Source organism: Terrapene carolina, unplaced genomic scaffold, assembly GCF_002925995.2.
Source record: "Terrapene carolina triunguis isolate 2854851 unplaced genomic scaffold, T_m_triunguis-2.0 Scaffold166, whole genome shotgun sequence".
Lineage (NCBI taxonomy): Eukaryota > Metazoa > Chordata > Testudines > Emydidae > Terrapene > Terrapene triunguis.
The window spans coordinates 2,034,021-2,059,484 of record NW_020664517.1 but is presented as its reverse complement, the minus strand read 5'-3'; the positions used below and the strand labels follow the sequence as shown (position 1 = coordinate 2,059,484).

General features: G+C 51.0%; 1 protein-coding gene across 1 annotated transcript in view; it reads left to right on the top strand.

Annotated features, from left to right (window-relative positions):
• The window catches only part of LOC112119563 (protein VAC14 homolog), a 177,605-nt gene that overhangs the window by 50,658 nt on the left and 101,483 nt on the right, over positions 1-25,464 (top strand). Inside the window, exon 13 of the mRNA XM_029912028.1 lies at positions 13,778-13,919. Within this exon, the coding sequence (XP_029767888.1) occupies positions 13,778-13,919 (142 nt within the window). The remainder of the gene's footprint in view (positions 1-13,777; positions 13,920-25,464) is intronic.

Sequence of the window (25,464 nt, the reverse complement as noted above, 5' to 3'; positions counted from 1 at the left end):
CTGGTGCTCCAGCCTTCCAGCTTCTTGCTGTCCCACGCCAGACCCATCTTTGTGCTGCTGCCTAGCCCAGCGCACGATTTCCCTGGCCCGTCCTAAGATGGAAGCAGCCTTTGCTCAGGCCCAGTGCCTGTGGTCTGTGGCAGGCTCCCTCTTGTGACTGGTCACATGCTGCCCTGTATCAGGAGGAGGGGTCTGGGAGAAAGACAGGTGTTTGCAGATGGAAAGTCAAAGTGGCTTTTAGCAAGTCTTGCTCTCTTGTCCCTCTGTTCCTCAGAGGTTACTCATGCTGATTGACATGTTGCTTATTCATGTGACACTGTAGGGATTATGCATCCTGCTGTGTCTCCTGCAGAGCAGAGCAGTGCAGGGCGGGCAAGGTCTGACCCCTCCAGGCCACCCTACAGTTCAGATGTCTGTTCTGTTGTAGAACCCAGACATCAATGCTGGTGGTTGCAGTGCATTCGTGCCCAGCCTCTGTGGTGCTCTGTGCACCATCTGGCATCAGATGGGGTGTGAAACTTTCTGTGCACTAATTACACGTTTCTAAAAATCTGCCTCAAGTGATCTGGGCACCCATCCTGAGAGATGACAGGTCTTTCAGTGTTACAAAATGGCTTCAGTCCTGTTCAGTTTGCCCTTGGCCAGCTACCATCATCACTCTCCTGAAGGGCTAAAGGCTATTGCTGCTTGATGTTGAGAGAATGTATTGCCCGGATATGGCCTCACTGCGTTATGCATTTCAGCCCTAGTGCCCTTCCTTGCGCATTCGCTGTCCCTCTGTATAGCAGGCTTCAGTTTCAGAGAGTTTGAGCGGAGCAAACTCATGTGCGTTTCTGCATCAGACTTTGCACATACAGCTACCCCAGTTGTGTAGTCAGGTATTTGTGCACACAGGATCAGCTGGTGTGCACTTGTGTGCAGCTCTTCGGGTGGGGGGCTTAGGTGTGCCGATTCTTTGAGGGATGGGGAGAAACTTCCCACTCCTGTGCTCCCCCCATCCTCCCCTCCCACATCCTCTTTATTATAAAAGAAAATTGGATCAGGGTTGAACTGAAGCAGAAATTTGGTAGCTGTGAAATTCTCAGTCGGAGGGCAAAGGTCGCCGTCCCCTTTCTTCCCTGGTGATGGGGGCCTGAAAAGAGGTACAGTGAAATTATCGTGGGAAGATTGATGGGGGTTTCTCTTTTAACACTGATGAGGAAGGAATGCAAGTTTACTTTTCACACTGCCTTGGTTTGGGGGCTTGCCAGCAATGGGGCTCTCATTCTTGGCTCTTGTGCTGCCTTCCCTTGGTTTCTTCTCACCTCCCACCCCTCCGGCCTGCATTTAGAAGAAAAATAAATTAAAAATCCCCCAAACCTCCGAATGTGTCGGGAAGAAACCTCGTTGCCCACTGTTACAGAATGCGGCTGCATTCAAGTCACAGCACAGCCAGCCTTCGCGTGGGATGAATAGCCCACTGCCCTCAGCCGGTATGTGCCCTGGTTCCTAACCACCCTGGGCCGAGTACAGTGCAGCTCTGACAGGCATCTCACCACTAGGGGTCCTTGGAGGGCTTTGCTCTGGCAGCCTTTCATTCACTGCAGGCTGAAAAGAGAACAGGACGGGTCTGGCGTGAGGTGGCAAAGGGGAACAGAGTCTCTGAACCATCTCTTACCATGCTGTAATTGCCTCTCTCAGGACAGGGCTTGCCCTAGGGACTGAGGCCTGCTTCCCAGGGGCTCCTGGGGAAATTGGAGCCCAGAAGAGCGTTACAGGCTGCAGGGTGCTGTTGCTCACCTAGCTGTGTTGGGCAGGAGCGTGAAGAGGGGCGATCGTGGAGTGACCCAGCTGTGCTGGCTAAAGCCCCGAGTGGAGAGGGAATTACACCAGCAAAGCTGCAGCTGTTCTTATGGGCTGGGATGTGTGCACTGGAATACGCGGTTTTGCCAGTACAAGCTGCGCCCAGTCTAGCGCACCAGTCTAGCTGTGCTACAGCGCAGAGTGCTGCTAGTGTAGAACATGCCTCTGGAGGGCTGTCTCTGCACTGCACTGCACTGCACTGCAGGCTTTCTCTTCCCCGAGCTTGGGGAAAACAGCTGAATTTTGAGGGCAACTTTTCTGAGTGGCTTTGCAGTGTTTTAATCCATCAGGGAGAAGCCTGGTTACTTGTTGCATTTGCTCTCTCTCTCTCTGGTAGTTGTGGTCCTTCTTACTGTAGTATCTGAGTACTTCACAGTCTTTAATGTATTTATCTTCCCAACCCCCATGTGAGCCAAGGCAGTGCTATTATCCCCATTTTACAGATGGGGGAAACTGAGGCACGAAGGCTAAGTGACCCACCCAAGGGGACACATGGAGTCTGTGGCAGAGCAGGGAATTGAATCCAGGTCTCCAGAGTTCTAGATTAGCATCCTAACTACTGGACCCTCCTTGCCTTTATTTTTTCATTTGCTCTCTTATCTCCTCTCAGGATGCTGTCCAATTGACATGTCCTCCTTATTGCCTGGCAAGAGCAGATGCAAGATGGGTGCCTTCCTGATGCCCTCTGCTTGGCTTCAGGCTTCACCATGTTGTCCTTATCCTCCTTAGTTGCTCCATTTACTCCCTGGTGATCTAGTGGGTCTAAAGATTCTTTCACAGCCTTCCTACTTCCGATGGATTAAAGAATGTATTGGCCTTTACTTGGCTGGCTAATTGTTCTTCAGATTCCCTCTTCACCCTCCTGACTCTCTTACCTGTGTAGTTTGGATCCCTTCTGTTTTCTGGAGGATACTTGTGGGGCTTGAATAACCTCCTCAACTGTGCAGTTGGCGCCGTTAGCCCTCAGGGAATGCGCCTGCAGGCACACTTAGGGTTCCTTAAGTAGCCTCCATGCTGAGGCCAGGATTTTCATCTCCTCTTCTGGCTTTAGGGCCTTTCATAGTTAACGTGCAAGGACAGAGCATCTTTGGACGTCTCTTTTCCCAACCCTTGTGCAATTCGGGTGGCCGCCACTGTAGCTTGTGAAAGGCTTTGGCATCCTTGTGCTAGTTTTAAGGGTGTAACAAAATGCAGTACTGTGCAGCAGCACTTTCACATGGGTAGTGCCCAGCGGCGGAGTCCACTTCCCAGCAATCTGTGGCATTACAGGGACCCTGACCCCTTCCCTTTAGCAGAGCAGTGCTTAAACCAGGGATTGCTCATCACTGAATAGCCTTGCGTAATCTGTAAACAGCCTAGTCAGTGGCTTGCGGGCCCTCTTTCAGCAATGTTGACCCGAGCTGGCTCTGGGGCATCTCTTGCTCTCCCCCTGCCCCCTTAAGAATGAGAGAGCAGAGCTCTATTTGCTCTGGGATGTACCCTACACACTGGAACAATACCAGGGGCCTGGAGCACTTGTGCTGGTGTTTGAAAGCTGAAATGACTATGGAGTGCTCCGTTCCTCCAGTTCTTCCTAAAACATTAATCTTCCCACGTGTCCCAGCCCAGGTATAGTGGAAAGGGGGTTCCCTGGGCGTGTTGTCAGGGGTTATTCAGGTGAGGGAATAGCTTTTATTGGACCAACTTCTGTTGGTGGAAGGCACCAGTTTTTGAGCTACACGCAGCGCTTCTTCAGGTTACCCATTCCTGGTGCCACTCAGTGTGTGCTCCGCTCAGTCCCCAGCTCCGGGCAGGGCTCCCGCGGTGCAGGATGCAGTTTGAGTGGCGTCTGGCATGGGGGAGCCCTGATCTGAGTGGGGGTTTGCGCTGGGCCTGACTCAGTGGGAGGCTGTTGGATTTCCTGAGCACGTGCTGAGAGGCACCAGGAATGGATAACCTGAGAAGGAGCTCTGGTAGCTCGAAAGCTTGTTCCTTCCCCCAACAGAAGTTGCTGCAGCGAAAGCTATTACCTCACCCACATTGTGTCTCCGATCCTGGGACCAGCACTGCAAATGAAGGATTGTTCACTCGGGTGAATGCAGAGTTCACTCCCTAGCAGCTGTCCAAGTGTTTGACAATTGCACTATTCTGCCGAACTGCATTCAAGGGGTGACTGGTGAAGTGACCTCTGATGTCCCAGACCATCAGCCAGTAGTGACAGTTCTTCATAGCTGAAGTTTTAAAACAAAAACAAAAACCCTTAAATGTGCAGGAGGAATGCGGGGCATCTCGGCAGATAAAATGTGCTTTTATTACAGTTTTTCAAAGGCATAAAACACGGGGCAATTCTGACAGTCGCCGTTAGTCCTGATGACATCACAAACCACTGGAGCTTTGCTCTTGTGGTTGCCAGGTTGTTGGAATCCTTGGGGTGGGGATGCGTGTGAGTGAACTTAGCTCAGTTGCCCATGTAGCATCCAATGCACAGTAAATGATGTGGTACATAATGCATCAAAAGTACTTCTCATCCCAGGATCTCAAAGCACTCTACAAAGATGGGCCTTAGCCCCGGTTCACAACTGAAGAAACTGAGACCAAGGCTAAAGGTCACGCTGAGGGCTTGTCTACCCAGAGCTGCACTTGTTCACCTACAGATGTGAATGTAAACTGCTCTAGTTAAACCACTGCAAACTCCTGCATGGATGGTATTTTGGTTTAAGAGCAGCTTATTTCAGTTTATCTTAAACCTGTTTCTAATCAACTTAAGCAGAAATAAGAGTGGTGACACCCGGGTTTGTACTGGTTTAGTTAAATCAGTTTAACTAAACTGGTGTAACTTTGTGTAGACAAAGTATGAGTTGGGGGCAGGGTCAAGAGTAAAACTTGGCTGTCTAGAGCCCTATCCGCTGGCCCTGTTGTCTTACCTGCAGTGTAGGTTGTCTGTGCCATACATGTGTCATGCATGTAGTGCAGCTTTGTTCCTCGGCTGTCTGAATGTCCTGCAGATGTTGAAGCTGGCTGGCTGCGGGAATTTCAGCGAGGCCTCCTGGTGAAGGCATTGGACTGGGACTCCAGCTTCTGCCTCTGGCATAGATTTCTTACCCGCAGTGGCCTGCCCACTGCCATGTATGTCTGCACTGGAATAAAAAACCCCGCAACATGGCCGCCACAGCCCAGGTCTGCTGATTTGGGTGCTCAGGGGTTAACCATTGCTGTGTGGAAGTTTGGGCTCAGGCTCTGGGTCCCTCCCCACTTGCATCTACTCAGCAATTTTACAGCCCCACGAGCCCAAGTTAGCTGACCTGGGCCAGCTGCGTCGTTTAATCACTGTGCAGATATACCCTTAGTCTCTCCGTACCTCAGTTCCCCATCTGTAAAACGGGCATGATGATCTTTCCTTTCTTCCAGCCTTGGTCTCTTGTCTGTTTAGACTGTAAGGCTTCTCTGGGCGGGAGTTGTACCGCCTTCTAGCTGTATCGTTAGAGCCGCACAGGCTCTAGTCTGGACGCGTTATCCCGGTATAAAGGTGCCTTATTCCTGTATGAGGAGGGGAATAAACGACCCCAGTCTGAAGATGCCTTACTGGTCTAGCGTATTCCCCCTCTTGTACAGGAATGGCTATACCAGCATAGGGCACTCAAAGGCTGTGTAGAACTATGCCCACACTGGGGTGGTACCGGTGTAACTATGCTGGTAAATACAGATCACCCACGAACAGACAGTTATACTGGTACAAAAACCGTGTCACCTGGGCCTCTGTTCCTTGGGGCCGGGGCTCTCGCTGTGTGTGCACATTGGGGCCCTCATCTCTTCTGGTGTCTAGGTGCCACTGGAATATAAGTTCATCTGGTCACATCTCACCAAATCCGTTCCCTGCCATTGCAGGGGCATTGGTGCACCCCGGTCCCTCCTATTCTCTGCCTGTGGCACACTGTAGTTTAGTCTCCGGAGGGCTATAATAATTTGGTCTAATCCAAGTTCTTGGGCTCAGTGCAGGGGTAACTGGCTGAGGTTTAGTGGCCTCTGACGTGCAGGTCAGACTAGATCTGGTGGACCCTGTGACTCTATGCTAATGTGTGGGGCTGTAATGCTCTTTGGATAATGTGGAGGTCTGGCTAACCCAGGCCATTCCAGGACTTACACTGTGTGTTACTTAGGCGTATACAAAACGTGCTGGTAAAACGATCTTGATCCCTCCTCTTACCCTTTTTGGCTTCTTTATACTGTGCATTTAATAACACTCCTACTTCTGATCTCAGTGTAGTCAGTCACTGGAGCAAATGCGAGAATGAGCTTGTCGCTGTGTGAGTGGGAGGAGAGCAGAGCTCTAGACAGCTAGATGGCAATGGGATCTCTCTTCAGAATCCCCTTAATGAGGGACGTGGAGCTCTTCTCGTTCCAAGGTGATGAAAGCACTTCCGGAGTTGATGGAAGAGACACACTCCTCTCTGATGTTCACATGCTGCCTATAGAAGAAGACGAGCTCTTTGCCACCAGGGCAAAGGCTGCAGAACTCCTTAATGAGAGGCTGTGCTCCCCAAAGGGACCTGCCTGCTGCAGGCTTCTGGGGAATCTGCTCAGTGCTTTTAGTGTGGGAAGGCTCCTGGGTCACAAGAATTGAGGCTTTGTCCTCCCCCCACCATCCCCTCAGCAGCTGGGGACCCTCCCTCCAGGTGCCAAAGGGAGACGTGCTCAGCCAGCAGTGGGGCAGCACCCATCAAGTGTCTCAGCTTTCAGCACCTGTGGTCCTGCTGACTCTCTCCTCTCCTCCCATTCTCCTTCCCGAATCAGCGTGTGAGCAGCAGGGCTGCCCCCAGAGTGTACGCTCCCCCCGTGAGCAGGGTTACTGGGTGGCAGCAGGATGCGCTGCTGAGTTGCTAGGGAATGGCTCACGTGTCATGGTACATTACTTCTAAGCGACGGATGATGCCTTTGCAGAGGAAGATGAAGGGTGGGGGCTGCTTTCTCCTCGCACTGCCTGAAAGCCTCCTCAGAAGCCAGTGATGCTAGTATCAGATCAGTTCAACCAGAACAAGAGGCAAATTAACTTGACCTAGATCTGGATAACCGAAGAGACCTACAAATCCCTGGTTTCTGTGCCTTTAAAACCATTGCTTGGGAGCAATGTAGAGAGAAATCTGTACTCCCAACAAGGAAGGAAACCGGCTAGTTGTTTTGTTACAATCTTCCTGTCTTCTTATAATTCCTTCTGTCTGTCCCCACCCCCCACCCCCTCAGGCCCATCCGCAGCCATGCGGAGGGGTAATTTTCCTCTCCAGCCTTCACATTGCTGGCTCTGGCTAATTGGGGATACCAGTAACTCTCAGTGAGAAGGTGCCCGCCGCACGTTTTGACCTGGTTACTATTCGTACTTCCTAAGAGGCATGTTCTCCTTTTTGAGGCTTGTTCCAATTAACACTAATAAGCTCCACTTGTTCCTACTGCAGAGAGCACCCTCCAAATAGCCTCGCCTCCTGGAATCGAGGAAACCCAGCCGAGGAGAAAACTTTTGGCTGGGGAGATTTTGTAAGTGGCAATGGTTGCCCCTTGGTTCGGCTATCTGGAGAATAGGCTAGCACACAAGATGGGAGGGACAGAGGAAGGATGGTCTTGGGTTAAGGGCAGTGTACTGACAATCGGCAGATTGGGTTTCTGTTCCTCTACAGGTCATTGAACCTTTCTGTTCCCACTTCCCATCCTCTATAAAACAGCTGTCCCTGCTTCCTGCAGGAGGACGGGGTAGAGTACCTTAAAGCTTGTGAGCTGCTCAGATTCTATAGTGGTGAGGAGTGGGGAGAAATGCACATAGTGGAGGAGAGGCAAAGGAAATCTCTGTTTCAGGAGCCATTGCAGATGCGTGTGGTGGGGGAGAGGGGCACTTCATGCTGAATGGAGGTGAAATGCCACCTCTTCACCTTGGTGCTTCAGATCTCCATGTTCTCAAATGGTTTCAGCCCTTCTGCTAGTAGGGGACTCTAGGTCTAAGTGGGTGACAGTCGGAGCCAGCGAGCTGTGCAGTGGCAGAATTTCTTTGCAGGGATTGTAGGACACAGATTTTTGCTACGTTCATCGCTTTTCTTGTTACCGGAATGAGCTCAGTAATTGACTGGGAGGTATAGCTGGGCTCTGCTAGTTTTGAGCCTGGGTTATAACACTCTATCTTAAATATGGCTAAGCATTCATCATCCAATTTACAGATGGGGAAACTGAGGCACAGTCACTTGCCCAAAGTCACCCAGCAGGTCAGTGCAGACCTAGGAACAGAGCCCAGATCTTCAACATCTGGCCTTGTAGACTAAAGCCGCTAATCCCCGTTCATTCCCCAAGCCATGCTGGAGAGAGCGTGCGTTGCAGCTGCCAGTGCTCTCCGGGCTCTGTGGCTAAAGGCCGGGGCAAGGTTATCCCAGCTGTGCTTCTCCATCCATCAGGAGTGGATCCCTGAATGATTAATCCTCCATCTGAAATGCCATTGGATCTGTCTCTCTCCCCCCCGCTCCTCCCCATGTAAGAGCCCAGAGTCGTCGTCGCCCCCCACCTGGGAGACTGACGGCTCCAGTCCTGTTCATTGCAAGTGCTGGAGGTTTTAATGGCAGCCGAGCTCCGGAATGATGGGACCCAGCTGATGTGCCTCTCTGGCACCCAGCCTGTTGCCATGGCAATGGCAGGCATTTGTGCTCCTGCAGGATATTGCTTTCCTATAACCTCCCTGCTTCATTCTCTTGCTCACACAAAGAAAGCAAGTGCTTCGGCGGCGCTTTGCGGAAAGATGTGTGCTGCATACAAAACACTCCTCAGCCTGCCCTCCCCAGATGGACTCCTCTCAGGGTGAGCGACAGTGGAGAACCTCAGTACCGTACATAAAGTGCATGCTGAGCCAATGCAGGAAAAGCAGGCTCAGAGGGCAGATGCAGGAACGCTGCATCACTGCGGCTCCTTTTCAGGAACCGAGGCATACGGCTATGATTTAGTCACAGAGGTCGTGGAATCCGTGACATCCAGCAACCTCCGTGACTTCAGTCTGTGGCGGTCGGGAGCTGCAGCATCCCCTGCCGCCCCTAGGGCAGGGAGCTGCCGGGTATCCCACTGCCTCTGGCGGCCCCTGGAGCTCCAAGCTGCCGCAGGCGTTGCGGGTACCCCACAGCTCCCGGCCGCCACGAGTCATTGGAACCTTTTGTGTTTAACTCCCTGTGGAAGGTGGTGGTCTTTTGGGGCATGTACTGTGGGACCAGGCCCTCAAGTCAATGGGAGACCTTGTTGGCTTCCAACAGACCTGGGATGACTTTGGAGCACTGTTCTTAAACTCTGGTAACTTCCATTTCCAGATACCGTGTCCTCACTAGCTAGAGGGCAGCTCTTGCTCACACACTCCTCGTTCCGGATGGCACCCGGGCTGAGTCACTTTCCTATCTTTAAACAAAGCCATATCTGAGGGCTAATCTACACTAGAAGCACCACAGCAGCACAGCTGTAGCACGTCTGGTGAAGACGCTTTATGCTGACAGGAGAGTGCTCTCCCGTCAGCCTAATAAAACCGCCTCCGCAAGAGGCTCTTAGGTCGGTGTAGCTTACGTTGCTTGGGGGGGCGGCTTATTCACATCCCTGAGCGACATAAGTTATAGCGACATAGGCTGTAGTGTAGACAGGCCTGGAGTGATTTGAACCCCCAAAAGACTGAGAAACTAGGTGAAAATGTGCAGCGGATATTCCTCTGTATGGATGACTCCAAAAGGACTGATTAGCTTTGAGACTTGACTTCTGCCCTGCAGCCGCCCCCAAATAAATTGTTCCGGAGTTGGGCCAACACATGAGAAATCTCAGCCCCAAAAGGACATTGTTTTAAAATGGGGCTTGAAAGGACTGTGCCGTGCTATCCCAGTCTTGGCTCTATCATTACCACAGTATTGACCACACAGCTGTGTTGGGCCTTGCTTTCTCTCTCCTCTCCTTGCTCTCTAGTGCTAAGATTGTTGTTGTCCTTTATTTTCCCCCGGAGGGAGTTGCATGGAGTTACTTAACAATGTTTGTGTGTGCGGAGACCTCCCATGTGTATTGGAGCCTTTTGTTTTTCCCAGTTTCCCAAGCTCTGGTCTCTGTAGGTTAATACGCTCTCTGTAGCTTCACAGCCGCGAAGGCTAAACCAAATGTGGGTGTGTTTCTCCCCTCCCTCTGAGCCACTTGAACATCCTTCCTGCTGAACTGGAAATCCACATGGCCCAGCAGGGATGGGAGTTGGTTGGAGGGGCCGCATCTGTTCAGTGAGATCTGAGCCCAGAGGGTGCTCTGTTTTCTGGCCCCTACTCCTTCCCAGCCTCTGGCAAGCACTAAGAGGGAATGGTTTCAGCCAGGCTTTGTTTTGTAGAGTGCTGCCTACTTCAGTGCACAAGAGTGCTGGTGAGCAGAGCTGCTTCTGGTAGCACTGGCCAATTACAAGTGGGTGAGAGGAGGGCTGTGCCTGTTCATCTGCGTACTTTCCTTAGGCCTTTGTAAAGGAAACAGAAGCTGTAATCAGGAGAGCTGCTATTTGCATTCCCCAAATCAGCTTGTCTTGTCTCCTGCATCTGCTCAGGGCTGCTCTGGCTGAGACTCTGAGGGCTTATCTGCATGGGACATGACTGTGCAGCAAGCTGATGAGCTGGAGAGTCACCCCCTGGCTTTCCACACACGAGCTTACCGTGTAGACAAGCCCTGAGAACCTGTCTGAGAAATGCTGTGTTGTGCAGGAAGTTGGTCTGAGGCTAAGGGAGATGGATGGCTTAGAAGAGGACAAAGTCCAGGACTGAAAATCAGAAGAGCTGGATTCTCGTCCTGATTCTTCATACAAGTCACTGAGGTTGCCTACAATGGCATATGGCCCATCCATGACTTCTGTTAGCAGCTGGAGATAGGGCACTAGATGGGGAGGGCTCTGAGTTACTACAGAGAATTCTTTCCCAGGTGTCTGGCTGGTGGGTCTTGCCCACATGGTCAGGGTCTAACTGATTGCCAGATTTGGGGTTGGAAAGGAATTTCCCCCCGGGCCAGATTGGCGAGGCCCGGGGGGGGGGGGGAGGGGGGAGTTTTACCTTTCCTGTAGCATGGGGTTTGTCTCAGTTGCTGGTTTGAACTAGAGTGAATGGCAGATTCTCTGTAACTTGAACCTTTAAATCATGATTTGAGGATGGCGAAAACTCAGCCAGAGGTTAGGGGTCTGTTACAGAAGTGGGTGGGTGAGGTTCTCTGGCCTGCAATGTGCAGGAGGTCAGACTAGATGATCACAATGGTCCCTTCTGGCCTTCAAGCCTGAGTCTTGGCACCTAATTTTCCCCATCTGTGAAATGGGGGCGGTGCCCACTGCCTGAGTGCCCTGCAACTTTATTGTCTAAGCACTCTGAGACACAGGATTGCCACCCCCAAGACTTCAAAAATCACAAGAGGCTTAAAATTCATGATTTAAAAAAAAAATACATTTGGGGTCTTCATTTGCCTTCTGGCTTTTGAGTTTTTTGGGTCACTTTTCAAGCTCTTCTCTGCAGCCGTAAGGATTATACTATTAATAAAAGCTGAAATTCCCAAATAATCACATGACTCCAGGAGCTGTAAATATGTAAGTAAAATGCCAAATACTCCGAGACTTGCAATAAAATAGCAAGAGGTGGCAACACTCTGGATGGTGTATGTGGGATCCACTCTGCCCAGTGCCTGCGTGCTGGTCGGTGCAGCAGGGCTCCCCAAAGGCAACAGCCTGTGTCTCAAGTTGTTTCCATGCTTTACAAATCTCCAGTAAGGAGGAGGATGGTGAGAGAGAGGGAGGTGACCAATAAAACAGCTAGGGATGGAGAAAGATCCATTATTACTGGTTGGGACATGAGGACAATTGTAGAAAACCGTAATTTTCCTCATAATCTTGTAAATGACCACTGTGGTGGGGTAGAGAGGAGAGCGGGTGATGGGGAAGTCCTGTGCAGAGAATGACCAGTGTTGGATAAAGCTGTTACGTTCATTGTTAAAGCGTTCAGCCTCAATCCAACATAAACTCCTTTTCAGATAAGTGAGGTGTCCAATGCTAGATAAGCCCATTAGCTAGAAGTTTCTTTTGAATTGATCAGCACTGGCTTAATGTTGCCATTTTAAACTGTCTTCGGAGTCGATCCATTGAGATTAATTGGCACAATTCATAGCTCTCTAAGCTGTCATTCTGCTCAGTGAGATGGCACTGCATTGGCTGGTACCTGAAAGACTTTCCTTGCAAACAAAATGGTTGCTAGCTCCCGTTTAGATGAAAATTACATTCAAGAATAGCAGAACTCTGTGGTTGGCTGCAGAGTGCTTGGAAATCCCCAGCACAGATTTCCCATGCCTCCCTCCAGTAACATTGCTGGCTGTCCAGGCTGGTTTGCAACATTCATTGCATGCTGGGAAAATGTCTCGTCCAGTTACCTCCTTTACCTGAACTTTTCACTTCTCTTGTGAAGTGAAGTTGAGAAGTAAAACCATTGGCTTTTACCAGATATACTCTGGGTGGAGGGCAGCAAGTCCTGGTCTAGTTGGTGCTGACTGTAGAAGTTTGGCCCAAGCTTAATGGTCACCTGCCCTTTTGCAGTCACACAATAGATCTTCCCTTTCTCTGCCCCGCCCTTCTCCTTGGCAGGTGTATGCCAGGAACTTCACGTATTCTTGCCGGCAAGTTAAAGTAGTATGGGCTGGATGAATGGATTATAAGGTGGATAGAAAGCTGGCTAGATCGTCGGGCTCAACGGGTAGTGATCAATGGCTCCATGTCTAGTTGGCAGCCGGTATCAAGCGGAGTGCCCCAAGGGTCGGTCCTGGAGCCAGTTTTGTTCAATGTCTTCATTAATGATCTGGAGGATGGTGTGGACTGCACCCTCAGCAAGTTTGCCGATGACACTAAACTGGGAGGACTGGTAGATACGCTGGAGGGTAGGGATAGGATACAGAGGGACCTAGACAAATTAGAGGATTGGGCCAAAAGAAATCTGAGGTTCAACAAGGACAAGTGCAAAGTCCTGCACTTGGGACGAAAGAATCCCATGCACCGCTACAGACTAGGGACCGAATGGCTAGGCAGCAGTTCTGCAGAAAAGGACCTAGGGGTCACAGTGGACAAGAAGCTGGATATGAGTCGACAGTGTACCCTTGTTGCCAAGAAGGCTAACGGCATTTTGGGCTGTATAAGTAGGAGCATTGCCAGATCGAGGGACGTTATCATTCTCCTCTATTCGACATTGGTGAGGCCTCATCTGGAGTACTGTGTCCAGTTTTGGGCCCCACACTACAAGAAGGATGTGGAAAAATTGGAAAGAGTCCAGCGGAGGGCAACAAAAATGATTAGGGGGCTGGAGTGCATGACTTATGTGGAGAGGCTGAGGGAACTGGGATTGTTTAGTCTGCAGAAGAGAAGAATGAGGGGGGATTTGATAGCTGCTTTCAACTACCTGAAAGGGGGTTCGAAAGAGGATGGATCTAGACTGTTCTCAGTGGTACCAGATGACAGAACAAGGAGTAATGGTCTCAAGTTGCAATGGGGGAGGTTTAGGTTGGATATTAGAAAAAACTTTTTCACTAGGAGGTTGTTGAAGCACTGGAATGGGTTCCCTAGGGAGGTGGTGGAATCGCCTTCCTTAGAGGTTTTTAAGTTCAGGTTTGACAAAGCCCTGGCTGAGATGATTTAGTTGGTGTTGGTCCTGCTGTGAGCAGGGGGTCGGACAAGATGACCTCCAGAGGTCCCTTCCAACCTTGCTATTCTGTGATTCTATGATTTCACTGTAAGGAGGAGTCCTAGCCTCCCCACTTCTACCTGGTCCATGTCAGTAGGGTTAGGGTTGGCCTTTTGGATCCGATCTGCTTTCAATCACTTCAAAAAGAAAGGGCTCGAACTCTCTAGTCTCCTGCCACCTCTGCAGACTCGCCATGGTGCATTGTCATTGCTCACCTCTGTGCTGTCTGTGCCTCTTACCAGGTTATCCTGAAGGACCTAGAAGTTTTGGCTGAGATCGCCTCCTCTCCTGCAGGTCAAACAGAAGATCAGGGGCCATGTGATGGCTCTGATATGCGATCGGAGTTGCACATTCCCGTCAAAGCCAGCCAGCTGAGCTCCTCTGGTAAGTGCCCTCCATCCGCACCTTCCTGACAGTGATCTAAATTGCTAGGCATCCTCTCACTTCCTAGTTGCTTCATTTCCCTTGAGGCAAAGTGGCACCTGTCCGATTTGGTCTGGCGGAGAGGGACTCTCTTGGAGTAATGAATCAGTATACCAGTTCCAGCCCCCACATCACTCGAGTATTTTGGGATGCAGAAGAGTATGTCCTCCAGCTGCTTCATGGCAATCTACTTCAGATCCTATCTACCCATCTGTGGATTCAGCCACGAAAGCAATCCACGGTTCCTGCAATATGTTTATATCTGATAGACTGATCACATTATTGCCACACTTGAATGGAACTGACTTTTTTCAGAATTAAGTCAGTGCCCAAAATAGAACAAATTAAATTCTCCTGATTATAGAAAGGAGACCTGGGGAAGGAGGAGCAGTGAGCTGAGCCATTCGTCAGTCAGATGCCATATAAATATAGAGGCCACAAACTTTAAAATGTACCTGTGCCCAGTTTAAGCCACCTTGATTTTTTCCCCAGTTTCTGAGCCTCACAGAAAATGCACTAGATGGGCAAGGTCCAGGATGTTAAGCTGGAGGCTTCCAAAAATGGAGGCACCCAAAATGTAAAGGCCCCACTTGAAAATGTTTTGGCCTGTGTCCATCACGTTACACAGAGATGAAGCCAAGGACACTGGGAATGTCTCTCTGTAAAATGAAGTTGTATGTTGTCCCGAGAGCCAGGACAGGTGAAATGTTAAAACTGGAGGAGGGGAATCTTCATATTTTGAGGTTTTATAGAAAATGTCATTTACAATTGTTCATGTACCTCTGGAATCCACCCGCTTCCCCAAACAGCAGTTCAGCCCTTGCAGCTGGCAGTCCAGCTCCTCCAGACCCTTCCATCTCACTCCCCTCTCGTGCTGCAGTTCTGTGGAGCTGCCTCAGGACTACAGGCGAGGGGGGTGATTCCCTGCTCCTGGACTCTCACTTGCGCTACCTCTCATTGGGATGAGCCATACTGAGTACACGTCCGCCTGGAACTGGTGAGGAGATGCTCAGCCGTGCCTCCGCTGCCACTCTCCGTGCTACTGCGGCTACTCTATTTATAGCTGAGCTAGCGTGAGCCCGTGTGTGAGTAGTGGAATCACACCCCTAGCTCCTAGTGTAGCCATAGCCTGCATGAGCACATTCCTGCATCCTCAGAGCCAGGCATTTCCTGTTGGAGTTAGATTGTCAGCGTCTCCAGGTAGGGGCTGTCTGGTCTCTCTGTAAAGAGCCATGCACATCCATGGCACTTTGCACAAATGCTAATAAAGAGTGGTGCAGCCACCTACGTGCCCTTCTGCCTCCCTGCCTTCTCTTCCTCGATGTCCACAGACTGCCTCATTGCCAGTAAAGTCTGGGCCCAAAAGCCTACTTAGACCCCTCTAGAATTGTTGCACTATTTCAGCTAACACAACCCTCCCTGCTTCCCGGGTGCAGGCCCGTAGTCGTAGAAGGACTGACGTGCCTAATGAGCTAGTCTGGTGAGAGCCAACACTGCCTCCTCGTGAGAGGTTTTTGTGACTTTTGAAACCTAATGCAGTGCTTTGCGAGTGCTAGTGATCCTGTCTCTATGTCCGAGATTGACACTGTGTGGGTGGAGTCGCTTATGCAGCACTGGCCAAACAGCTGCAAAGATGCATTTTAGATCATGCTGATGATGGCTGTCTGAGGTTTCCTTCCTTGTGGATTATCTAAAAATAGCCCGCAGTATGGCACGTATCCTGAAGACTGCATGGCCCCTTTAACTGGAACAGAAACTAGGCTTCAATTATTCAAGCATAGTACAAAAAAAATCAAGGGTTTGGAAGAATCTGGCTACATCCGTGTCTAGCTGTTTTCTGTATCTAGAGTGCAAGTCGCTACAGTGTTGTGTGTGTAGGGTACGCAGGATGCATGTATAATGGTTGCTAATAGTGGGTGCTATAGTTCGGGTTGCTCTCCTTTTGTAAACCTGTTCTCACTTGTTTATAACTTTCTGGCAGATTACTCCTTTTGGGCTGAAATTCTCATGATTTGGCTTTTGCCCAAAAGTAAACTTTTTTGAAAGGGGGGATTTGAGCCAATTGTGTTTTGGTTTCCCTGGAGTTCTATACGGGTGGCAATACCGCCCTCTCCTTATTGTGACTGCCCGCATGTTTCACACACAGCTCCAATGACTGCCTGTTCAGATTTAGCACAGGATTAGTCCTTAGCGAGGTGAGGGGTTGCTGCTAGGCTAGGACGCTCTGGGGTTTGAATTTGTAACATTATGGCCTTTTGAAAAGGCCTTTTGGAGCGTGATTAATAGAAAATCTTTGGTCTATGTGGATATGCTCCTTAGTGGCTGCATGGGTCCCATCTCACTGCTGGGGTTGTGTTGCTTCTGCTCAAATTTCCCTAGCACTCCGCTGGGATAGAGCCCGGTGACAAAGCCTCTGTCTGCAGGGTGTGCTGGTTCCCTGCTACTTGCCCGCACAAGCTGGTCAGAATAGATGCAAACGTGATGTCCTGATTGTTGGAAAATCAAATCTCCCCCCCCCCCCAAACCAAAGAGATGAGCGTACCACTTCCTCTAGGCATGAAGCAGATGCATGTACTGCAGCCATCTGCTCAGACTACTGAAGCTTTACAGGTAGGACACTGCTGCAACTTCAGTATTGGTGGGGGGGGCCAGTAGAGCTCTAGCTGATGGTTTTCCTGTGTGATTTGTTATGATAGGAGAAGGCTAGACTGAAAAGCCATTAGGGAGCTGTGGGGATAGGAGGAGAGGAGCTGCCTGCCCAGTGTCCCTGAGTGCTCGGGTACCTGTTGGTGGGTATAGGTCACTAAGTCAGGCACTCTTGCAAGTCCAGAAAGTCGTAGCACGTTTCCATTGTTCACGCAGTGTGGCTATTTTTGAGCCAAGCTTGCCACCCATTCCTAAGAAAGTGGTGAGGGGTGTGGGGGAAGGGAAGGGGCCTGGGCTGTTCCACGTTCATGCTCTTGTTTCCTTTCTCATGTTTTCCCCGGGATGTGTTTATGCAGTCGTTTCCCTGCCATTGAGATTGGCTTCCTCCAACCATTCACTGGTTGCGCTCAGGAAAGCAGCGTCCCTTTTCCTGAGTTCGTTCCCAGATTGCCTTTTATTTAGATGCTTTGTTCTCCCATGACATAAGGCTAGCTGTGCTCTTACAGCGTCTCCAAATGTAATGAACTTGGAGCTGCCTTTTAAGGACCTGCGCTGCGTGGCCCATGACGTCCCATTTGTCGCTTGCGTTGCCTGTGGGAAGATCAGCTCCCATTGGCATAGCAAAGATGAGGGGAATAAATTGTCTGATGCTAGCCAGGTGGAAGGACCTTGCTATGGCGCACAGCCTTCAGCACATGGCCAGACTCCTGCAGCCAGGGAAGAGCGTGGCGATAGCTAGCTTTCTGCATAGCGGATGGCCTGGTATTTGGCAAACTGTCTAAGGATAGCCAGACCAAAATGCCTAATTGGGAGGGGGTTGTAGGGAAGTAGCTTGAGCTAGGCAGAGTGCAAACGGGTGCCATGCAGCCGATCTGTAGTGCACCAATACACTTCAGGGCAGGCTGATTGACCCCTGCTAGCTCAATCCTCTGGGCCATTCTTGGCCAGACTGGCCAGTCTTCCCATAGTATGTGCTGGCTTTGTGATGTGAGCGAATAGAGGACTAGTGAGGTCCACCAAACTCATTTTATTGGTGCCCTAAGCCACAAAAAGGGGGAGGCTAGAGCCACAGTCCCACTGCACCCCACACAACCCCTATGTCCATTCATGCTACACGTGATTCTGGATCTCTGAGGGCAGAAATCACTCTCCCTCATCTTCCAGTCTTGGGCTTAGATGATCTCCTTGATACAGGAATTCGTTGGCACAGCTGTGTATCTCTTAACTCTCAGAAACCCTGGCTCCAGGGACAGCTTCCTCTGGGGGCTATGATGGTCGGTCCTTGATGATTGGGCGGGGGGGGGATTTCTTCCCAAGAGACATAGAAGGGGAGTAAGTAACATTGCTGAAATATGCTGTGCAAAATACAACAAGCCGTCACACCATTCGTGCCAAATACTCTTCAGCTCAGCTCGGACGGAGCGCCGCAGCTTCCTGGGTAGTGGCAGTAAAGCCAGCCGTGGATGGAAGTGGCATTGACTGACGGATTGCTGTGGGAGGAAGCTGGAGCGGAGTAAGGGTATATTGCAGGAGGGGCTGAGAGCGGGGAATGGGGAGTATATTGCAGGCAGGGGCTTAGTGTGGGGAGTATGACCAAGTTTCTGTCCGGGGTGGAAGACATCAGTAGAGGCGGGACCAGTGTGATTGGAATGTTAGCTGGCTGTAGTGAGAGCCAGAGGTGGGGGGTGGGGTGGGGAGGGGATTGAAAGCTACTCTGATCTCCATTGCAGGGAGGGATGCCAGAGCGAGGGAGACAGGGTTCAGTCCCAGGGAAGGATAGTGCCAGAGCGGGACCAGAGCAGAGGTGACCATGCTAGGCAAGGTGCCTGCAGTGGGCACAGGGAGAACCGATGGGAAGTGTTGGGTGGGGGCAGCAGAGGGAGCGGGCTGGGTTTGCTCTCCAGAGAGTAGCAGAGCCTGGCTTCATAAGCCCCCTCACTTGTGTCCCTTATTTACGATGTGCGCTGTGCTTTCCGGTCCCTGCCCCAGAGAGTACCCCAAGGGGAGACGCACGCAGACCAAGTTAAGGTTATTTTAGCACTGCTCGGCTGCTGCCCCGCCTGATGACCGCCAGTCTTTTGCACAAACCCTTCCATTCCCAGGGAAGCAGCACCCTGGCAACTTGGGTGTTTTGGTTTTTTTTAAACATGATCCCGTTTGGCAGGCTCAGAACATATTCCGGCTTCTGATCACCCATCGCAAGCCTCTTTTGTACATCAGCTCCAGCCACTTTGCTGGACACAAGTGCTCTGAAAATCTTCACCCTCAGCAGTATGAGGTGAACGTGCCAGTGATCTGCTGTAGGCCGGGGCGAAGCTTGGATTCTGCAGTGGGTGGTCTGTCATAGCCCAAGATTCGGTCTCTTGTTTTCTGGCTTTAGTCCCTGACTCCTGTCCCTGGTTAAACAGGGTGAACAGTAGCGACCCTTCCAGGAACACTGTTGAGAATCTGGGTTGTAGCCTTTAGCCACGGTGTCTATTGAGAGCCATACTAGATAGCTGGGTTGTGATTGGTGCCCTGCTTATCTGATCTTCTCAGCGATGAGTTTTTAACAATCGGATGCGTTGGCTCAGGTGTTCCATCAAAGTCTGCACCGTACATCCAGGGCCGGATTTCCAGTTACGCACAGTAGGCACGTGCCTAGTGTGCCGGTGTTCTAGAGGCGCCTAAAAATCCAAAGTTTGCTGCTCCCGGGTCCCGGCCTGGGGTGGAGCCAGGCCGGCTGAGGGTGAGACGGTCCAGTGCAGCCCTGCTGGAGCGCTCCTGCCAGCAGGGAAGGCAAAGCAGCCCCTGTGGCAGGGGAAGAGCTCAGCAGTCCAATGCAGGGAGCCTGCTGGGCAAGTGGGTTCTGAGGGAGCCTGGCCTGGGCAGGCCCCGCTCCTGAGCCAGCCTGGCTGATCACGCTGCTCCTGAGGGGCCAGGGCGATCCCTGTCCACGCTGCCGGCTCAGTCACCTCCCAGCAGGCCAGTGAGTGCGGCCAGGGACAGGGGAGAGTGGGTCTCTGGGGGAGGGGGAGTGCTTGTGAGGGGGCGCTGGGCAGTTGTGGTGGATTTGTGTTGTGGGGCGCCTAAAAGTTAAGTGCCCCCACCACCACAGCTGCCAGCCACCGCAGGTGGCAGGGGACCCTGGAGCTCCGAGCCCCTGTGGGTGGTGGTGGGGAGCTTGGAGCTGGGGCCCCCATAGCTGTCCAGCCACCGGGGTTGCCTAGGGGCACGCCAGGTGTAAATCCAGCCCTACGTATATAGACCCTCTGCTGTGTCCCATACATGTCTAGAGGGCCTCCAACAAAAGCGTGCAGGTACCGTACTTCGTGCTGGGCATGGAGAAGCTGTTTGGTGTGTGGGTCTGTTTTCCAGCACTGAACAAGGAACTTTATTAGAATAAGAAACAGTATGATCCCTATAGCCCCCTTGTCTCTAGAACCTTCCCCAGCCTCTCCTGCCCTCTACCCTCCCCAGGTAGATGTCCTTATGGGATGTTCACTGCTAGCCTGGCTTTGTAGGTTGATATGCTAATATGCTCTAGCTGTCTTTCTGTCTGCATAGACTTTTTTTCCTCAGCCCTTTTATTTTCATGAGCCATTCTGCCCCTCTGGATTGTCTGGTATCCCATGTCTGGCTTTGCAGAACACCAGCATCTTCAGAAGATACAGTATACGGTGCATTCCCAACAAACCAGCTGCCACCATGTTAATCTAGGAGAGGAGCAGAAAATATTCTGTAGGGCCTGAAAATACCAATTGTGGGCAGGGGAGGCACATCTGAATATTTCCATGCAACACAGGGTCTCGCTGCTTGTAGATCCTGCCTTAGAGCAGAACGAAAAGGCTCTCTCGGGCTTCATTCCAACTCTTCTAATCTCTCAATTTCTGGCATCACTTGGTTAATGTAGTATGGAAATGCTTGAATGGTCTAGATCTGATTAAATCAGGGCCTGTTTTTCTGAATTCTAGTGAAGTGGCACATAATCATACCAAATACTACATCCTATTACTTCAAACCCGTTCCAGGTGCCTTTATCAGGGGATAATGAAAAGACTGATGCATGCAATGTCAACTACCAGGGCTTCTACCCCTCCCACTTCATTTTCAGTTGCGCAAAAAAAACAGAATCATCTTCGCGCAGGAAAGTTCAGGGAGGCAGCAGATGTCACAGCTCCAGCCACTTGTACTAATATAAGCCAGGCATGGCAGGGCAGAGCAACCAGGGAGTTTATCAGGCTGCCAGTAACGGGTTTGCTGAACCAAAAGCAGAGAGTTCCTAAAGTCCTGTAGCTTGCAAGATTCCAGCCCCAGGTTAGTGCAGGTGTGTCTGCAATGGGTCTCTCCTTAAACCAGATATTCTCTCTCGAAGAGAGGTGTGGCAGTGGCTCAGAGGAAGGCTGGCCCAGTGATAGGGGTGCTAGCCTGGGACTTGAGAGACCCAGGTCCAATTCCCTGCCATGCTACTGCCTTCTTACATGACCTTGGGCACTTAAGCCTTGTCTACACTACCAAGTTTTGTCAACAGAGGTGATGTTGACACTCAGAAATCGGCATAATGAAAATCAGAATGTCATGTTCACATTCGCTCCCTCTGTCAGCAAAGCGCATCCAGTGTGGGGGCACTATCAGTGTGAGCAATGCATTGTGGGTACCTCTCCCACAGTCCAACTCGACACCTTCTGTTGCTAGGTGTTGTAGGAAGGTGGAGCAGATCACGGAGCATCTGGGGACCAGGCTCAATGTCCCGTGATGCATTGCTTTCTGTCCCAGCACTCCATGGGCTTTCGGCTTTCTTTTGAGGCATTTTTCAACTGCCCTTCTTTGCTGTGCACCCCAGCATCTTTGTGAGAAGGGATAGATCCCGCACTGCTCTCCTATGTTCTGTTATCTGTCATGAAGACATCGTGGATGGCAGTGCAATTAATAGTGAAGTTCCTAACTGAAGAAGACTCCCAATCACCTGACATGCTGCGTGATATGGATAGGACGAACTTTAGATTGCTTTTGGCATTCACAGAACAGCTGCATATGGTAGACCGTCGCTTTTTGGCTTGGGAAACAAGCATTGAATGGTGGGATTGTATCGTCATGCAGGTATGGGATGACAAGCAGTGGCTACAGAACTTTCAGATGCGGAAAGTCACCTTCCTGGAACTCTGTGAGTAGGTGCTGGATGACAGTTGAATGTGTCTTTGGCAGATTAAAAGCACGCTGGTGATGCCTTTATGGCAGGTTAGACCTTAATGAGGATAATATTCCCATGGTCATAGCCACGTGCTGTACATTGCATAATCTCTGTGATGCTAAGGGTGAAAGGTTTGCTCAGGGGTGGAGTGCTAAGGCAGACCACTTGGCTGCTGATTTTGAGCTGCCAGCTACTAGGGCTATAGAGGGGCCCAGAGGGGTGCAATTCAAATCAGGGAGGCTTTGAGGCAACACTTTGAAAATGAGAACCAGTAATGTATATCTCTGTGATTGGTGCTTCAATGTTACGTTACATGTAGTTTTCCTAGGAAGTAATAGTGACATTTGGGGCCTTACATTCCAGCAAGCACATGAATAAATTGCCAGTGTAGGTATTGGTAGTGCCTGCTATCTCAATTTGTAGAAAACAAATAAAGATGTTAGCATTCAAAAACTTTGCTTTTATTGCACAAGAAACAGCACACACAGACACACAAAGATGCTTGTTGGGAAAGGAGGAACCAGGGAAGGGAAGACTTTCACAGTTGTGTGTAGGTCCAGCTATCATTGTGAAAGCTGTCTGAGGGGGTGGAGTGAAGGGGAAACCGAGAAGTCCTGGAAAGTGGAAAGGACTGTGCAGGAGGAATTTGGGGGGGGGCATGGAAAAGGGTTCTGAATGTGCTGCCAGGGAGGGTCGAGCACAGATCTGCTCAGTCTGCAGGATTAAGGACTTCAGCATCTGCGTTTGCTCCTCCATTGCTTTAATCATCCACTCAGTAGCATCCTTAACAAACTCCTGATTCTCTCTTCTGTTCTGCCATTTGGCTTCCCAGCACTCCTTGCATTCCCTTTTCTCTGCACGGCAATACCTCCTAGAACATGTAGTCTTTGTTCCGTCTTGGGTGCTTTCTTATCTGGTGGGGACGCTCGGCTGGGGTGTGTGGGGTGCGTTCCTGAAGGCCACATGTGCCAAAGGACAAGGGACAATGCACAGAAGCAGGATTGTTAAATGCACGCACAGCATTGAAACATTTCAGTTAAATGCACCTTTTGCAACATAACAATCACTTTCTCCCTGATCCTTGGTAAGCACACATCTCTGCGAACTCCCATTGCATGGTGAGTGCTGGTGGGGGTGCTCCATGTGGGGAAAAGAGCATACACTCTGCAAGGGAAAACATTCTAAAATTCTCCTGCACTTTTCCACAGGCGGGGGTCATTGTAGCAGAAATCTCACTGCTAAGGGTAAGCAGGGAAACGAGAGTTCATCTACTCCATGCTTGTGGCTTCCGCCCTGCTCCCTATGCTGCTCACCTGTGTGCCACTTTGGTCCCGGCACAAGTGATTGCCGAATGGTGCGGGAAAGTTTCCTACAATGCGGGAAGGAACAAAGCAGCTCTTCCAAGGAACCCTCAGCAGAGGATTACCGAGTACCTCCAGGAAACTTTCCTGGAGATCTTTCTGGACGATTCCCGTAAGATCTGTGTGCATCAACAACCTGTCCACCGTACCGAGTAGCTACATAGGAAAATGTGCAGCTCACAGAAACACAGCCAGCCTCCCACATTTCTATACCCTGAACCCACCTCTGCACTACACAAGCCACAGCCACTTACCAGGTGTCGTCTCTCCTGCTTCTTGCTTGCCGGAGAGCATCTGCTGAGACTGGCTAGACACCTCTGGAGTGGAGAACAGTTCCTGGCTGCCTGCCCCACTGGGCTACCCTACCGCGAACTCCACATCGTTGTCTAACTCCACCTCTTCATCAAGGACTTCGTCCTCTGCGTTAGGTCCTCTTTCCACCGCCTCCAGGCCTGCCGCAGTATCCATGGGGCTCTTGGTGGTGGAGGTGGGGTCACCACCGAGGATAGCCTCCAGCTCCTTATAGAACCGGCAGAGCTTAGGTGAGGCACCTGAGCTACAGTTTGCCTCCTTTGCCGTATGGTTTGCCTGCCTCACTCTGCACGGCAGCATATTCCGATCACAGCCCTTTTCGCACAAGCTTCGAGAAATCTGCCCGTAGATATCCCAATTCTTACGGCTCAAGCGCAGCTCCCCCTATACTGATCAGATCCAACAGCTCCGGAATGGTCCAAGCGGGAGAGTGTTTGGTGCGATAATCTGCCATGGTCACCTGGGAAGATGTGATGAGACCTCTCCACGCTGAGCCAGCAGGAAATGGAAGTTCAAAAATTCCCGGGGCTTCTACGGGGGAGGGGCAGATGGTTGCTTACCTGGCTGCAGGGCAGTGGAGTTCAAACTGCTGACCAGAGCGCTCACAATGGGCATTGTGGGACACTTCCTGGAGGCCAGTTAAACCAAGCGCGGTGTCTACACTGGCACTTTGTTGACACAAATGTAGAGGAAAAAGACGTATGTCTCTCGTTGGGGTGGTTGTATTTTGTCGCCAAAATAGGGCATTTTCCCCAACAAAAGTTGCATTGCCGTGTGTACGCATTCACTGTTTTGTCGACAAAACTTGGTAGTGTAGACAAGGCCTTAGACTCTGTCTCAGTTCCTCATCTGTACAATGGGGAAGTAGCAGTGCCTTGCCTCACAGGTGTGTTGTGAGGGTAGATATATTAAAGATTGTGAAATGCTTTGAGATCTACTCATGAAGCTTCCTCTGGAGGAAGGTCTCGGCCCGGGTCTGAGGCTGGGGGCAAGGCCAGGAGCAGAGCCTCACCTGGCCGCAGGCCCAGCTACCAGCCCCCAAGGCGGCCCAGCTGTGGCTCCGCTCCCGTCCCCAGCCTCGGCCCTGGGCCGCGGCTCTGCTCCTGCCTCTGGCCGTGGCCCCACTCCCAAACCCAGACCCATCCCCAGCTGCACCCCAGCCTTGGCTCTCTTACTCCTGTCAACGTATGTCCTGTCCCCTCTCACCTCCCTGGCCTGAGCCACAGCCTGGCTCGTGGGGGTGGGCGGGGAGCCGCGGACAGGGGTAAGGGGCGGGTGACCCTCAAAAGTTTGGGGACTGTTGGTGTAAGTGCTACACCATATTTATTTCTTGACTGTTTCCTTTCCTTCAATAGAACTGTGTTTTGATGCAATGAGGGTATAGATCTGAAATGTCCTGATAAAGTCTCACTTGTCTGTTTTCGTTCCTTCTGTGGGTTCATTATATATCCCCTGAATTACCCTTCTATACTACACTGCATCCCTCTGCTTCTCTGAACCCCCTTCTCATTCATGCCTAAAAGCATAGTGGGGAGGCAGTATTAGCCACTGCCCTGCTCCAAGCTCTTTATCGAATTTGGCTGTTGGCCCTCCCACAGCTGTGCCAGATGTTTTCTTCTCATGCAAATTATCTGCTACATATTCCTGCTGTGTTCCTATTGTTGCTTATTGATTTATCTTCCAAAACAGAGTAAATCTGTGGTGGATTCACAAGGCTTTCCCAGATTAGACGTGGGCCTCCTTTCTGCAGGACAGGGATACAGCCCTCTACCTACTTTTAATCAGAGCCTTGGGCAAGTATTCCCTGCCCCCACCCTCACTGCATGGCTTGGCTTTGAAAGGGCCACTGCTGCATAAGTGATCTTTAACATCAGATTAAAATGCTACTAAACCCTCTAGCTGAGCCTGTGGAAAATGCCCTCCCTGCTCTTTGCCAAGATGTGTCCAAGCAACAAAAACCTCCCGTGCACTCTGCTTCCTCCTGCCCGACTCCGCTTGTGATGCTGCAGCAGCCCCA